A 15,333-nucleotide genomic window follows, 5' to 3' on the forward strand; every position below is an offset into this window, starting at 1 on the left:
GAAAGATAATTTCATAAATAGTTCTGAATGCAAACCTTGAGAGTTGCCAACTTACTGTCACTTGGTGCTTGCTTTCTGCTGAATAAGTAAGTATTGCAGAGACTGCAGAAGCCAGTTTCCAAACGAAGCAAGCACAAAGAGCTAACAGGAGTTTGGCAACAGTGTTCAAGGAGAATGTCCCTAACAAATTCTCCATTTACTATAACTGGAAATATCTGCTAATTCAGAATGCAGCAGCACACTTGCTGACGGGTGAGAAAATCCAATGTTGTGGTCACTGCATTGGCTACTTGTTTGTTTTCAGATCCATTTCAAAACTCTGTTTATGACCTATAAAGCCTTTACAGTAATTGCTCAGGTCCAGGACCATCTGCTCCAAGCAGAATCTGTATATCCTGTGCGTGCACATCAGGAAGGAATGGTCCATATCTCTACCCCTTGAGAGCAAGAAAACAGGCTCCTTCTGTAGCTACCAAAGTCTTGTGGAACAGCTTGCCATCCAATGTTTAGATGATACACTCTTAGCTTTAAGGAAAACAATGAAACTTGTTTTTCCACTGTGCTTTGGGGGTTTAATGTTTTCACTGGTTTCTTGTAATTGTAGTTATCTTAATATTAATAGTATGGCTACTTTTTAAAGTGAAATTTAATCTTTTTTATGCTTGTTTTAAATTACTGTAGATAACCATAGTCTTTGGCATGACATTCCAATTAGCCAGTTCATTAAAGTATGAGCTCTGTGGTATGTTTATTAGGTGGATTCATATCTGGTTTGAAAATCACAGAATGCTTCTAACAGTTCCTCACAACACTGGAGCAAGCTATCAACTGTAGTGCCAGTTCAGTCCTGGACCCAGTGTTCCTCATTTTCACTAATGACTTGGATGAAGAGGTGATCAACTAAGGCTTTAGAGGAGAGCCTGAGACTGATATGTTTAGCCTTCAGAAAAGAGGGGGGGGGGATTAGAGATACATATTGAAAACATACAAATCTATATGGACTACCAGAATGTTGAAAAATCCTGCATATTTTCTATTTTCTGCATGCTATGTCGGAACAAATATTTAGAAATCAATTTTAAAGATTTCTCAGGCATTGACTTAAAGTTATTGTTCTAATATTGGATTACTGTAATGTGTCATACCAATGAAAAATACATGGAAAAAACTAGTGCAAAATGCAACAGTTTGCACACCAATAGATATAAGCCAATTCAGCAACATAACACTTACTATGAGAGTGCTGCACCAACTTCCAGTAGGTTTCTGAGTACAACTCAAGATGCTAGTTTTAACCTGCACTACCTCAAGAATATGGTTCCCTTCTAAGATCTGGCTGGCCTCCAATTTAGTCACCTTAAAAAAAACAGTGAAAACATGGCTTTTCTGATAGGCCTAACATCTATATTCTTCCTATCTGATCAGAATATTTAAATTTTTTTTTTTTAGTTGATGCTTATGGTTTTTATGACTTGATTTGTAAACAGCCTAGAGTTATGTAACTGACAGTATGGAAATACTGAAAATAAAACATTCAAAAAATAGTAAAAATGTCCTTACAAAATTAAAAGTTTCAATTTTTATATCTTTATATCTTTCTTGAGTTTATACCATTCATGAAGCATTAATTGTAGCTAATCACAATAATCTGAAAGGGCACATGGCTTTATGTGTTGTTTCATTTATATTTTTGTTTGATCTGGTCAGTTCCCTTCTATGCCTCTAACCAGCCCAGACCGGGAAAAAAAGGCAACTAAATAGGATATTTAGGGGACAAGGACTGGGAATTAGTCAAAAAAAGGCATAAATTTGGTCAACTGGAAGTCTGATTTTACTTTGTTCATGGATAAAACAAATATACTAACTTATTTAATTGGTAACTATTTTAATAAAGAATGCAAATTTAACAACACAATATTTGATATTTTAAAAACAAAATTTAAGATCTGTAAATAATGTTACATAATGTGTATATTTCTATTTTTCTCCACATTTGCTTTTTACATATCTACACATAGCCATTCCAATCTCATCCAAACGTTTGACATGTTCCCATTACTGTCCCTCCCCATATAGGGCAGATGCAACACATAACCTGTTTTGACTTGTATATTTACTGCCAGAGTACTCCTATAGTAGGAAACATGATTTAAAAACAAATTTGCAGAGGAACATTCTATAAGGTGGTTCCTGAAAACACATACCTGCTGTCTGAGGTTGGATAAAGTTCCCTACTCCAGTCAAATTAACAATAGCAGTTTGCTGAGCAGTTAAGGGTTGATCCTGGTTTGGGGGGGCTTCCTCAGAACCCTGGCAAAAAAATTGATATATCAAAATATATTTATGATCTGTATACTTAATACATTTATTTTCCCTTAGAAAGAAGTACTTTTCAAAGCATTTCTTAGTTTGGTACATAACTAATGAGTTGTGATGATCTGCAATACTCAGTCCCCAACAAATGTGACTCCTCTTGAAACTCAGATAAGTTCAAAGAAAGATTAATTTATTGAGTAGTAGTACACAGGTCTGCAAAGTATTGCTGAAACTAAAAAGCCCGCACGCGCCAAACTCTACTTAACCATTTTTCCCTTCACCACCCCCCTTCCATCCCATAGTCCTCCTTGCGCCTTTCGCTGGGTCTCTCCTGGTCAACCTTGGGCATTCCTGATAGACAGATAACAGTCCATCTGCGCTCAACGGTTAGTCCTCTAGCTCCCCCCACCTTTCCTTATAATGGCAGAACCGAAGCAAGCTAATCAGCAAAGTAGTTAATTGATTGTGAGTCTTCTGACTTGAGTACCTCCTGAAAACAAGATTTTGCATATGAGGAGACAGCTTCAGCAATATCTGTCTGTCTGTCTATCTAATTTGTATAGCTGCCCGTCTCACAAAAAATGACTCTGGGTGGCGTACAACAATAATTCCTAGTAATTTTACCACTTTACAGCAAAAACGTTATTGTATTAACTCTGATGGAAGCCACAATTAAGTATATACACCATGAGTTCTTACAGTTATTTCATAAGCATACCTCAAACAGAAGTTGTTTACCTTTAACTGTAGTTCTTCAATTTGTCATCTGTGTATTCACACCTATGAGGCTGCACCAACACAGAACATAGTTCTAGAAGGTACTAAAGCTGAGCCTTATTGAGAAATAACTCCCCTCCCATACATGCCTAGCATTGAACTAAAATGGGTCCAGATAATCCATTTCCTCCAGGGTCCTCTAGAGATGGAGCCCAACCACCCTTTCCACCACCTTCTCCAGAAAAGGGAGACTGGAGGGTGAATGGAAATATCCAGGATGGTTGGGTAGAGTGTTGGTCTCTTAAGAAGAGGGCATACCACAGCCTCCTTCAGGGTTAAGGAGACCACCTCCTCCCTTAGAGAAGCAGACACCACTATGTGGGCCCAACCACAGGTCACCTCCTGGGTGGCCTTAAGCCAACCACAAGGGACCTGGATCAAACAAACAGGTGGCTGAGCTTACACACAAAAGAACCCTGTCCACTTCCTTCGGAGTCACAGAACCAAACTCACTTCAGTTAACTTTGTAAGCCCCTGCCTCAGGGATCTCAACTGAACCTGTCCAATCAGAGTCCAACTCTGAGTGGAATGCAGCAACTTTATCTGCTACATAGTAGGAATATTCCTCACAGCAGCCCCGCAGATGGTCCTGTGAGCCATTCCTCCCTAACAGGGACAGGGTTACTTTAAACAGAGGTGGTAGACAGCTATCGGCGGATGCAATAAGGGCAAAGAAATAGTTATTTCACCATCCTTATCACCACAATGTAATCCCTAATGTGGGTTCTTCCTCAAGTTTGGTCAGATTCACTCTTCATCTTCCTCCAACGGCACACCAGACATTTCTTCTGGTGCTTCATCTCTTGGACTTCCTCATAAAGCCAAGGTGCACAGGAAGAGGCCACTTAGGGGCAATACAGTCTAAAGCCTCTGTCGTTCACCCATTCCAAGCTGTGACCAAGCTCTCAGCTGGACTGCCCACTAAATCTCATGGAAAACCCAAGCTCAGTCTATCCAACCCAACCAGGTCCATCAGGTGCTTGGGGTGGGCCAATCTAACAGGCACTATCCACCTGTGAGGTGGGATGCCATCAGCATGCCAAAAAACAATCAGAGTTATCCAACTGTGGCAACAGACTAGGGATAATATCCTCCAAGACTCAATCATGTCACAACTGCTCCAAGACAAAAACAACATACTCCTGCCTCCTATTTTCCCCAAAGCAACAACCCTGTGAGGTGGGTTGGGCTGAAAGATAGTGACTGGCCCAAAGTCACCCAGGTGGCTTTTATGCCTAAGGGAGGCATAGAACTCATAGTCTCTGGGTTTCTAGGCTAGCACCTTAACCACAACACCAAACTGTCTCTCTTGAATCACAGAGAAGAATTTTTTTTAAAAAAAATTAGAAGTACAAACTAAAAATACAAACTAAAGGGGAAAAAAAGGAAAAATCTTATACAGTGGTGCCTCTAGTAATGAACTTAATCCGTTCTGTGACTCTGGTTGCAACTCGAGTTGGTTGCAAGTCGAGGTAAAGTTTCCCATAAGGTTCAATGTAAATACGGTTAATCCGTTCCGCCCTCCGAATCTGGTCACACCACGAGGCAAATTTCCCCATAAGGTTCAATGTAAATACGGCTAATCTGGCCTCCGAATTTGGTCGCACCCCGAGGTAAATTTCCCCCATAAGGTTCAGTGTAAATATGGCTAAACAGTTCTGAAACATATGCATTTTATTTTTAAACCTCAAAAACATGAAAAAAGTACAGTACAGCACAGTATGAAGAGGGAGAATGGGGTGGGGAGGCAGTTATTGTTTGGAGGGAGAGTCTCCCTCCAAAGGGACATCGGGGAGATCTCCTTCAGGGGTTTCCTCTCTTCTTTGCCTCTTAGCTGCAGGCTCAGTTCTGGGGAAAACCCTGTCTAAAGTCAGTTGCCAGCCTGCTCTGCATTTTCTTTGGCGCCATGCTGACAAGCACACCCAAAAACCTTCCAAACGCCACAAAACACACCACAAGCCTCACCAAACGTCTCCTTGCTACCGCGATCTCGCCCACAGGAAGCGGCGACCGCGTGGCAGCAGGGAAAATGGCCGCAGATCCAGTTCGTAACTCAAGGCGGAGTTCACATGTCGAGGTAAATTTTTGGGGCCGGAGCTGGTCGTATCTTGAAAAATTCGTAAGGAGGGGCGTTCGTAACTAGAAGTACCACTGTATTTTATACTTATCAATAGCCACTGGTTTACCAATGAATTCACTACTATAATATGAACAATACAAGATATTACTGTAAATTATCACAGAACCTCTGCCATACTGCCATAGTAACACATATTGCTGCATCCTTTGATTGGTAAAGAATATTGCCTTTTTCAAAACAAATAAATCACACATTTCTGACAACCATTCCTTGACATCAGGAATAATTTCCACTTTTCCAACAATTCTTTTTGCCAGCCCCCTGCAAAGCTCAATCAACCACAATTCCTGATAAATAGTCAAATTCCAAAGCTTTGATATATAATTAAATATTGACCAATATGTGGCAAAGCTGATGAGTATTTTGCCCTATCAGGAGCAGGGAATGCTGCATGTGGCAAGGGTATGACTAAGGTTGGTAACCTAATGAAAGTCTCAACTGAGCAAAGCCATGATGAATAGTGAAAGATTATTTATTTATTTAATCAATTTATATAGCTGCCCATCTCAACAACTTTGGGCAACAATAATAAAAATAAAACAAATACATATAAAAAAAATTAAAATACACAGCAGCAACAAGGCATCATCCACTTAGTCAGGAAACAGGTCCCTTCACACACTCAGGGCCCCAAGCCCGAGCACAAGCCAGGTCTTTAGGGCCTTACAAAAGGCAAGAAGGTCAGGGCCAACCTAATCCTGGAGGGAGAATGTTCCAAAGAGTGGGCACTACGGCAGAAAAAGCTTGTCTTCTGGGCTCCGCCAACCTGGATTCCTTAACTAACAGGACTCGGAGCATGCTCATCCTGCAGGACTGGATGGGATAGGTAAAAACAACCAGGAAAAGATGGTCCCTTAAGAAACCCAGCCCCAAGCCATGAAGGGTTTTAAAGGTGACAACCAGCACCTTGAATTGCACCTGGAAGTACAGTCACGACCAACACAGCTCATGAAGTAGTGGTGTTACATGCAAAGAACAACCAGCACTATTAATTACCCATGCCACTGCATTCTGCACCAGTTGAAGTTTCTGAATGCTCTTCAAGGTCAGCCTCATATGGAGCATGTTGCAGTAGTCCAGATGGGAAGTCATGAGGGCATAGTCATCCATGAGAAGTGGTACAGGAATGGGCACAACTGATCCTCAGGTATGCAATGGCCTTCCTAGCCACATCTGCCACCTGCTCTTCAAGCAGGAGCTGCAAGCCCAGGAGGACCCAAGTCAGTCTGAGGCAGTGCCACCCCATCCAGAATCAAAGATGGGAGGTCCCTGGCACCAGGAGGTCCAGACACCCAAACCCACCCAGTCTTGCTTGGATTGAGCTGAAGCCTGCTACACCCCATCCAGGCCCCCACAGCCTCCAGGCATCCTCCAGGACATCCACAGCATCACTCAAGATATATAGCTGAATTACTTTATAAAACTACTCATGATGCCTCACCCCAAGCTGTCAGATGACCTCACTCAGTGGCTTTATGTAGATGTTAAACAGGAGAGGAGAGAGAACTGAGCCCTGCAGCATCCCACAAGGTAGAGGCCGTGGGCCGGATCTCTCCCCCCATAAACACCAACTGGAACTGGTCCCAGAGGGAGGAGAAGAACCTGCACATACAGGTGAAACTTGAAAAAGAGAATATCGTGCAAATGTTCATTTATGTCAGTAAGGCAACTCAAAAGGTGAAACCAATATATGAGATAGATGCATTACATGCAAAGCGAGATATGTCAAGCCTTACTTCTGTATAATTGTGATGATTATGGCATACAGCTTATGAAAACCTCAAATTCACAATCTCAGAAAATTAGAATATTACATGACATCAATAACACAAGGATTGGAAATAGAACAATATCGGACCTCTGCAAAGTGTAAGCATGCATATGTACTCAGTACTTGATTTGGGCCCCTTTTGCAGCAATGACTGCCGCAATGCGGCGTGGCATGGATGCTATCAGCCTGTGGCACTGCTAAGGTGTTATGGAAGACCAGGATGCTTCAATAGCGGCCTTCAGCTCCGCTGCATTGTTCGGTCTCACATCCCTCATCTTTCTCTTGGCAATGCCCCAAAGATTCTCTATGGGGTTCAGGTCAGGTGAGTTTGCTGGCCAATCAAGCACAGTAATCCCATCGTCATTGAACCAGGTTTTGGTACTTTTGGCAGTGTGGGCAGGTGCCAGGTCCCGCCGGAAAATGAAGTCAGCATCCCCATAAAGCTCGTCTGCGGAAGGAAGCATGAAGTGCTCCAAAATCTCCTGGTAGACGGCTGCGTTGACCCTGGACTTAATGAAGCACAGTGGACCAACACCAGCAGATGACATGGCTCCCCAAATCAACACAGACTGTGGAAACTTCACACTGGACTTCAAGCATCGTGCATTGTGTGCCTCTCCATTCTTCCTCCAGATTCTGGGTCCTTGGTTCCCAAATGAGATGCAAAAGTTGCTCTCATCAGAAAAGAGGACTTTGGACCACTGGGCAACAGACCAGTTCTTTTTTTCTGTAGCCCAGGTAAGACGCTTCTGACGTTGTTTGTTGTTCAGGAGCGGCTTGACAAGAGGAATACGACATTTGAAGCCCATGTCCAGGATCCGTCTGTGTGTGGTGGCTCTTGATGCACTAACTCCAGCCTCAGTCCACTCCTTGTGAAAGTCCCCAACACTTTTGAATGGCCTTTTCCTGACAATCCTCTCCAGGCTGCGGTCATCCCTGCTGCTTGTGCACCTTTTTCTACCACACTTTTCCCTTCCACATCACCTTCTATTGATGTGCTTTGATACAGCACTTTGGGAACATCCAACTTCTTTTGCAACTACCTTTTGGGGCTTTCCCTCCTTATGGAGGGTGTCAATGATGGTTTTCTGCACAACTATCAGGTCAGCAGTCTTTCCCATGCTTGTGATTCCTACTGAACCAGCCTGAGAGACCATTTAAAGGCTCAGGAACCCTTTGCAGGTGTTATGGATTCATTAGCTGATTAGAGTGGGACACTTTGAGCCTAGAATATTGAACCTTTTCACACTATTCTAATTTTCTGAGATTGTGAATTTGGGGTTTTCATAAGCTGTACGCCATAATCATCACAATTATACCAAAGTAAGGCTTGACATATCTCGCTTTGCATGTAATGCGTCTATCTCATATATTGGTTTCACCTTTTGAGTTGCCTTACTGACATAAATGAACATTTGCACAATATTCTAATTTTTCGAGTTTCACCTGTACAGTGCCATCCACCCCCAACTCCCGGAGCTGATCCAGAAGGATACCATGATCAATGGTATCAAAAGCCACTGAGAGGTCAGGAATAACCAGGATGGGGGAGGCGGAGCTGGCGTCGCGGCGGTACGGTGTGCGATCTGGAGCTCCCAAGATCGCAGCTGATATCTCCGATGCTGGACGGTCCCGAAGGACCTAAGCCGTCCCGTAGAGACGGCGACTAGATAGGGCACGTCCTGTTGATCCCAGGGATATCGCAAAATCTCTGGTTGATCCGGGAGAAGTCCCTGAAACCAGCGACGGAGCGGCAGCCATTGAGACTGCAAAAGCCGGGACAGCTCCAAACGGAAGAAGAAAGTGTGTCAACCGGGTGAGATGGACCTTTATTATTCAGTTTTGCTTAGAGAACACCCTAAGTAATCCAAAGTGAATTTTTAAAAGTGAAGAAAAGTGGGACTAAGCGGCGAGATTAAGCCTTTGGGAAAATTCTTTTTAGTTATTTAACTTTCCCTTTTTATGGACTTGAATCTGGCAGAGTGTGGTTTATTTCATTTTTAAACTCAACTGGACTGGCTTTTCTGTTTGATACTCAATAATTTCTGATTTCAAGCATTAGGACTAAGATTTTTTTTTAGTGTTTTAAGAAGCATATTTCTTTTTCTCTTCTTTTCTCTTTTTTTTTCTCTCCTCTCTCCCCGGCTGGGAAAGAGGAAAAGCGAAGCGAAAGCCAATGAAAGAAAGTAGCACTGCCACCTAGAGGCTTGGATATATATATATATATTGTTTTTTCTACTGTGACTTGTTTTACTCATATTCAAGGACTCTTAAAAAGATAGCGAAGTGCATCACAAACTGTTTATATAGGTGCCACCTGAATAACTATAAACAAGACAGCGGAGAGTGGATTCTGAAAATGTTTAAGGTGGAAAGCCTGATTTAGTCACAAGAGCCTTGGACATTTAGTGGCAGTAGCGTACTTCTTGCTAGAGCCTTGTTTTTTTTTTCTTTTTCTTTTTTTGTTTTTTTTTCTCTTTTTGTTCCTTTCTTCCTCTCTACCTTCTCTTCAGCTGGTTTTCTTTTTTTTTTAAAAGAAAAGAAATTTAGCTTTCTTTTCCTCTTCCTTTAATTTTTTTTAACTGTATACTATTGGATTAAGGCGGACAAGTGCCTGAAGGTTTTTCCTTTTCCATTCCCTTTTATTTCCAGGTTTTTTTTATCTCCTTTCTATTGTTTTTCATTCTCATTTTGTGGAATAGTATCTGTGGTTCTTGCCTTGTTCTCTCCCTCTTTTCTTTTTTCTGCAGCTTTAAGCATCAAGATGAGCAAGAAAATAACAGCCCCAATCCCATCAACGTCAGTAGCTTCCTCTTCACCTCCTGGGAGACAACGTTCAATTCAGACAATGATACAATATGAAAAAGAGAAGGAAGTGACATTACAGGCAATTATGCAAGAAATTCAGAAGACTGGAAAGAGGACGGAGAATATTGAGCATAGAATTGAAAAGACAGATGAAAGTATACAACAGATGATGACAAAATATGAGGAGAGATTTAAGAAAATTGAAGATGAAGACATACAAAGAGATAAGAAAATTGGAGATATCGATACTTGACTGAGTGAAGTCGAAAAAGCCAGGAGTGACTTGCTAGGATGGGAAATTGATAAATCAGAATACTATTTGAGATTTCAAAACATAGAGGAAGGAAAAGGTGAAAACCTTGCGGAAATAATGACAGAAATACTGGCAGAAGCATTGGAGATAACCACAGAGAAGATGTCAGATGGGATGGATGAAATTTTTTGTGTCTATACGAGATATGCAATGAGAAATAAACTACCAAGAGAAGTACACATAAGATTTACTAAAAAAACTATTAAGGCACAGATACTCCAGGTGGCAAGAGAGAAAACACTAAAGTACAAAGATAAAGAAATCGTAGTCCTGAAGCAGGTGCCAAGAAAAGTAAGAGATATAAGAAGGCAATATTCATTCCTGACTAAAGAGCTACTTAGAAGAGGAGTAAACTACAGATGGTTGATTCCAGAAGGTCTTCAGTTCACTTGGCAGGAACAAAGACAAAGAGTTGATACAGTCCAAAAAGCAGAGCTATTCTATTCAGAATTCTTTAAAGGAAAAGAAGAAGACACACAAAAGGAAGAATCGTTAATTGAGTTTCAAGAAGAAGGTGCAGCAGCAACTGGAAAAGAAAAAGAAGAAAGTGGGGGAGATGGTGTTCCCAGAGAACAACGAGAAGTAAGATCTACTAGAGCAATTAAACCCTCGTATAAAGCCTAACATGGAGGAAAGAAAATTGATTACGATCAATATAAATGGACTTAATCTGGCTATTAAAAGAAGGAAAGTATTTCATAAATTAGAGAAGTTAAAGTTTGATATAATTTGTCTGCAAGAAGTACATATCAAAAAACAACACGAATATTTGTTGCAGCAAAAAAACTGGGTAAATTATTTACTTCCTTGACACAATGTAAAAAAAGAGGAGTGGTCCTATATATTAGAGATACAATGCCAGCAGAACAAATCTATGCGGATGATGATGGAAGGATTTTGATGGTTGAAATAATAGATAATAATGTTAAAATTCTTTTAATTGCAATTTATGCTCCCAATGACAATCAAGAAGAATTTTATAGGAAATTACATATGAAAATAGCTGAATTGGACTATGTTAACATCTGTATGATGGGAGATTTTAATGGAATAATGAATGATCAATTGGACTATAAAACACAGAAATTGACAAAGAGAACTAGGAAGACATTGCCAAAATCCTTCCTTCGAATGATAGAAGAAATAGACTTGAAAGATGCATGGAGAGAAAGAAATCCAGCAAATAAACAATATACTTTTTATTCAGACAGACATACATCTTGGTCTAGAATTGACATGATATGGATGTCAGCGGACTTATTTGCTAACATTCGAGAAATTGAAATACAAATAAGTACTTGGGCCGACCACAACCCAATGGTAGTTATTTGGAAAGGACAATGGAAGAGATTTAGATGGACTTTAAATAATAGGATACTAAAAGAAAAAGATTTCAAACAAAAAATAGAGAAAGAACTTACCTTCTTTTTTAATGAAAATAAAAAGAGGATACATCATTACAGAATCTTTGGGATACAATGAAGGCTTATACAAGAGGTTTAATAATTGATTATACAAGGAAAAGAAACATAACGCAGAAAAAGACTTTTAAACTACTGGAGAATGATCATAAAAAATTGGAAGAAGAGTTACAGAAATCCCCGCAAAAAAGATATTAAAGCGAAAATGGATCTAATTAAACATAAAATGGGATTAATGGAAAAGGAGGAACTGGCACAAAAAATTAGAAGTGCTAAACAGAATTACTTTGAAGATGCAAATAAACCAGGTAGATGGCTAGCCTATAAACTGAGAAAAGAGAGAGAATCAAAAAGGATTAATCAATTGATAAATGAAGAAGGACAGATCTGCTTTGGTAATGAGGACAAGAAAAAAATTATACAAGACTACTATGGAAAATTGTATTATCAAGAGAATGTACAAGAAGAAGAAGTAAGACAATATTTACAGAAAGCGAAATTGCCTCAGATACCTAAAGACATTGAAATAATGTTAGAGGGGAATATAACTATGATGGAATTAATAGAAGCTCTAAAAAAGCAGAATGTCGGGAAAGCCCCGGGTCCAGATGGACTGCCAGTGGAATTTTACAAAACCTTCCAGGACATATTGAGCCTTCAACTATTGGAAGTTATGAATGAGGTTATGACAAAGAAGAGGATACCCCAAACATGGACTGAAGCATATATTACACTTATACCAAAGGAGGACGCTGACCCACAACAGGTTAAAAATTATAGACCTATATCCTTATTAAATTCAGATTATAAAATTTTTGCTTCAATATTGGCAGAAAGACTAAAAAGATATTTGAATAACTTTATCCATGTTGATCAAAACGGATTTTTGCCAAAGAGACAAATTAAAGACAACATGAGAGTAATTCTCGACACATTGGAATACTATGAGGCACACCCTGAAAAGCAAATGGCCTTGATATTTTTAGATGCACAAAAAGCCTTTGACAACGTGAATTGGCGATTTATGCTACTGCAATTGGAACAAATGGGCTTTGGTAGAAAATTTACCCAAGCCATTGAAACAATATATCACAAGCAGACTGCAAAAATTATGATAAATGGAGATTTAACAGAACAGATAGACATAACAAAAGGGACGAGACAAGGTTGTCCACTATCGCCCTTGTTGTTTGTCTTAACATTAGAAGTGTTGAACAGGAATATAAGAGAAGAGAAAGAAATAAAAGGAATGAAGATCAAAAAGGAAGAGTACAAATTGCAAGCCTTCGCAGATGACCTAGTATTTATACTAGAGGACCCACTGGAAACAGCACCTAAATTAATTGAAAAGATAGAAGAATATGGAAAAGTAGCAGGATTAAAAATAAACAAAGATAAAACAAAGATATTAACAAAGAATATGTTAGCAAGGCAAAAGAAAGAATTGGAAGAAGTCTTGGAAATACAGGTCACAAACAGGGTTAAATACCTAGGGATATATATTACACCAAGATGTAGTACATTGAAGGAGGATAATTATGTTAAACTTAAACGACAGATTGCAATAGATCTGACAAAATGGGAGAATTTACAATTATCAATGATTGGGAGAATATCCACTATTAAGATGAATATATTGCCTAGGATCTTATATCTATTCCAGACAATTCCAATTCGTTTAGGGAAAGAGTTTTTTGATGATTTAAATAAAATTGTATTGAAATACATCTGGCAGGGTAAAAAGGCAAGAATAAAGCTTAAATTACTACAAGATGCAAGAGTAAGAGGTGGGTTTGCCTTGCCTAACTGGGAATTATACTATCAGGCGACAAATCTGATGTGGGTAAAGGACTGGATAACTTTAAGAAATAATAGACTATTGACCTTAGAGGGACATGACCTGTTGTTGGGCTGGCATGCTTTCTTATGGTATAAGGGAACGAAAACACAGGGCTACTTTAGAAGGCATTATATTCGAGAGGCATTGTTTTTAAACTGGGAGAAGACAAGAAGACAATATTATTTAAAAGTTCCACGATGGATATCCACTATTGAAGCCTTTTCTTATTCAATAACATATAAAAAGGAACAAACAGTTAGATATACTGAGATATTGAATGAAAAGGGTGAACTTAAAACTATGCAAGCGTTGGAAGAACAAGGTATAAAAATGAACTGGTTCTCATATTTGCAAATACAATCTAGATTCGATAAAGATTTTAAAGCAGAAGGTATTTATGATGAGCTGACTGTTTTAGACAAAATTTTGATGGGTACTGATGAAAAGGTGATTAAAAAACTTTATGGACATTTACTAGAATTTAAGATGGAGGAAGAACAGGTTAAAGATACAATGATCACATGGGGGAAAAATTTTGGATACGGAATTGATTTAGAGAAGTGGCAAAAATTATGGTCTCAAAACTATAAAATGACAATGTCAACTGCATATAAAGAAAATTTGTATAAGATGTTTTATAGGTGGCATTTACCTCCAGCAAGGATTGCGAGAATGTACAAGAACAAGTCTGATAAATGTTGGAAGTGTCATCAGAAGCCCGGTACATATTACCATATGTGGTGGACATGCCCAGAAGCTAAAAGATATTGGATTAAAATCCACACATGGTTGGAAAAAATGATAAAACAACATATAGACTTTAAACCAGAGATATTCCTATTAGGAATTATACCTGAAACATATAGTAAAGAACTGAAATATTTGATTGTAAATGTTCTGACAGCGGCTAGAATTGTATTTGCTAAAAATTGGAAAAATGAAAAAGTACCTATGCAGGAGGAAGTCATTAAGAAAATTATGGAATGTGCAGAGATGAGTAAATTAACATTTGAAATTAGAGAGCAAGAAGATAAACAATTCTATATGATATGGGATCTGTTTTATCAATGGTTGGATGAAAAGATATAGTAATGTAATAGATCAGCAAATTATATAATAGAAACTTGACAAACTGATATAAATTACTATATATATATATATATATATATATATATAATCAATGGATAAAAATGATATAAATCCTATTATGAAAGCTGGTGTTATAGACTAGTAACAAATGAATAATAATTGATAATTGATAAATATATAAATATGTGTTAGATAGATGACATGAGATTCTATATAAATGATGAGTGAAGATTATGAAAGGATGGCACAAATGATTGGTAACTGGCTGACACACGGTTTAAAATGGAAGATGGTTTTTTTATGCTTTTTATGTTATTGTTTGTTTGTGTTTGTTGTAAAAAATAAAAAATTTATAAAAAAAAAAAAAAAGAATAACCAGGATGGATGCACTACCTCCATCTTGCTCCCACCAGAAGTCAGCCAAGAGTTTGATCAGTGCCATCCCAGTCTCATACCCTGGCCTGAAACCTGACTGAAAGGGGTCCAGACAATCTGTTTCTTCCAGAAGAAGAAAGTTGCAGTGAAGTTGCAGTACAACCACCTTCTCTACAACCTTCCCTAAAAAGGGAAGATTGGAAGCTGGACAAAAGTTGTCCAGACTAGATGGGTTGAGCAATGGGCCCCTTGAGGAGGGAGCAGATCACACTGCTCCTTAAAAGCTGTCAGGACTATCCACTCCCTCAAGGAGGAATTAACCCCTGCCCAAATCTGATCATATGTCCTGTCCTGGGCAGCCTTAACCAGCCAGGAGGGAATCTTACACAGAGGTGGCTGAACTGACAGCCACAAGCATCCTGTCCACTTCCTCAGACCCAACAAGGTCAAACTCTTCCCAAATAATCATGCAAGACCCAGCCC

General features: G+C 39.2%; 1 protein-coding gene across 27 annotated transcripts in view; it reads right to left on the reverse strand.

Annotated features, from left to right (window-relative positions):
* Window positions 1–15,333, reverse strand: part of SUPT20H (SPT20 homolog, SAGA complex component) — a 61,961-nt gene that overhangs the window by 5,555 nt on the left and 41,073 nt on the right. For all 27 annotated transcript variants that reach the window (XM_088147546.1, XM_088147538.1, XM_088147533.1 and 24 more), the window contains one exon: window positions 2,205–2,310. In XM_088147546.1, the coding sequence (XP_088003672.1) occupies window positions 2,205–2,310 (106 nt within the window). The remainder of the gene's footprint in view (window positions 1–2,204; window positions 2,311–15,333) is intronic.

The sequence above is a fragment of the Python bivittatus genome, unplaced genomic scaffold (assembly GCF_059951505.1).
Source record: "Python bivittatus isolate LINGU-HERP-01145 unplaced genomic scaffold, Pbiv_v1 ctg000520_np1212, whole genome shotgun sequence".
Taxonomy (NCBI): Eukaryota; Metazoa; Chordata; class Lepidosauria; order Squamata; family Pythonidae; genus Python; species Python bivittatus.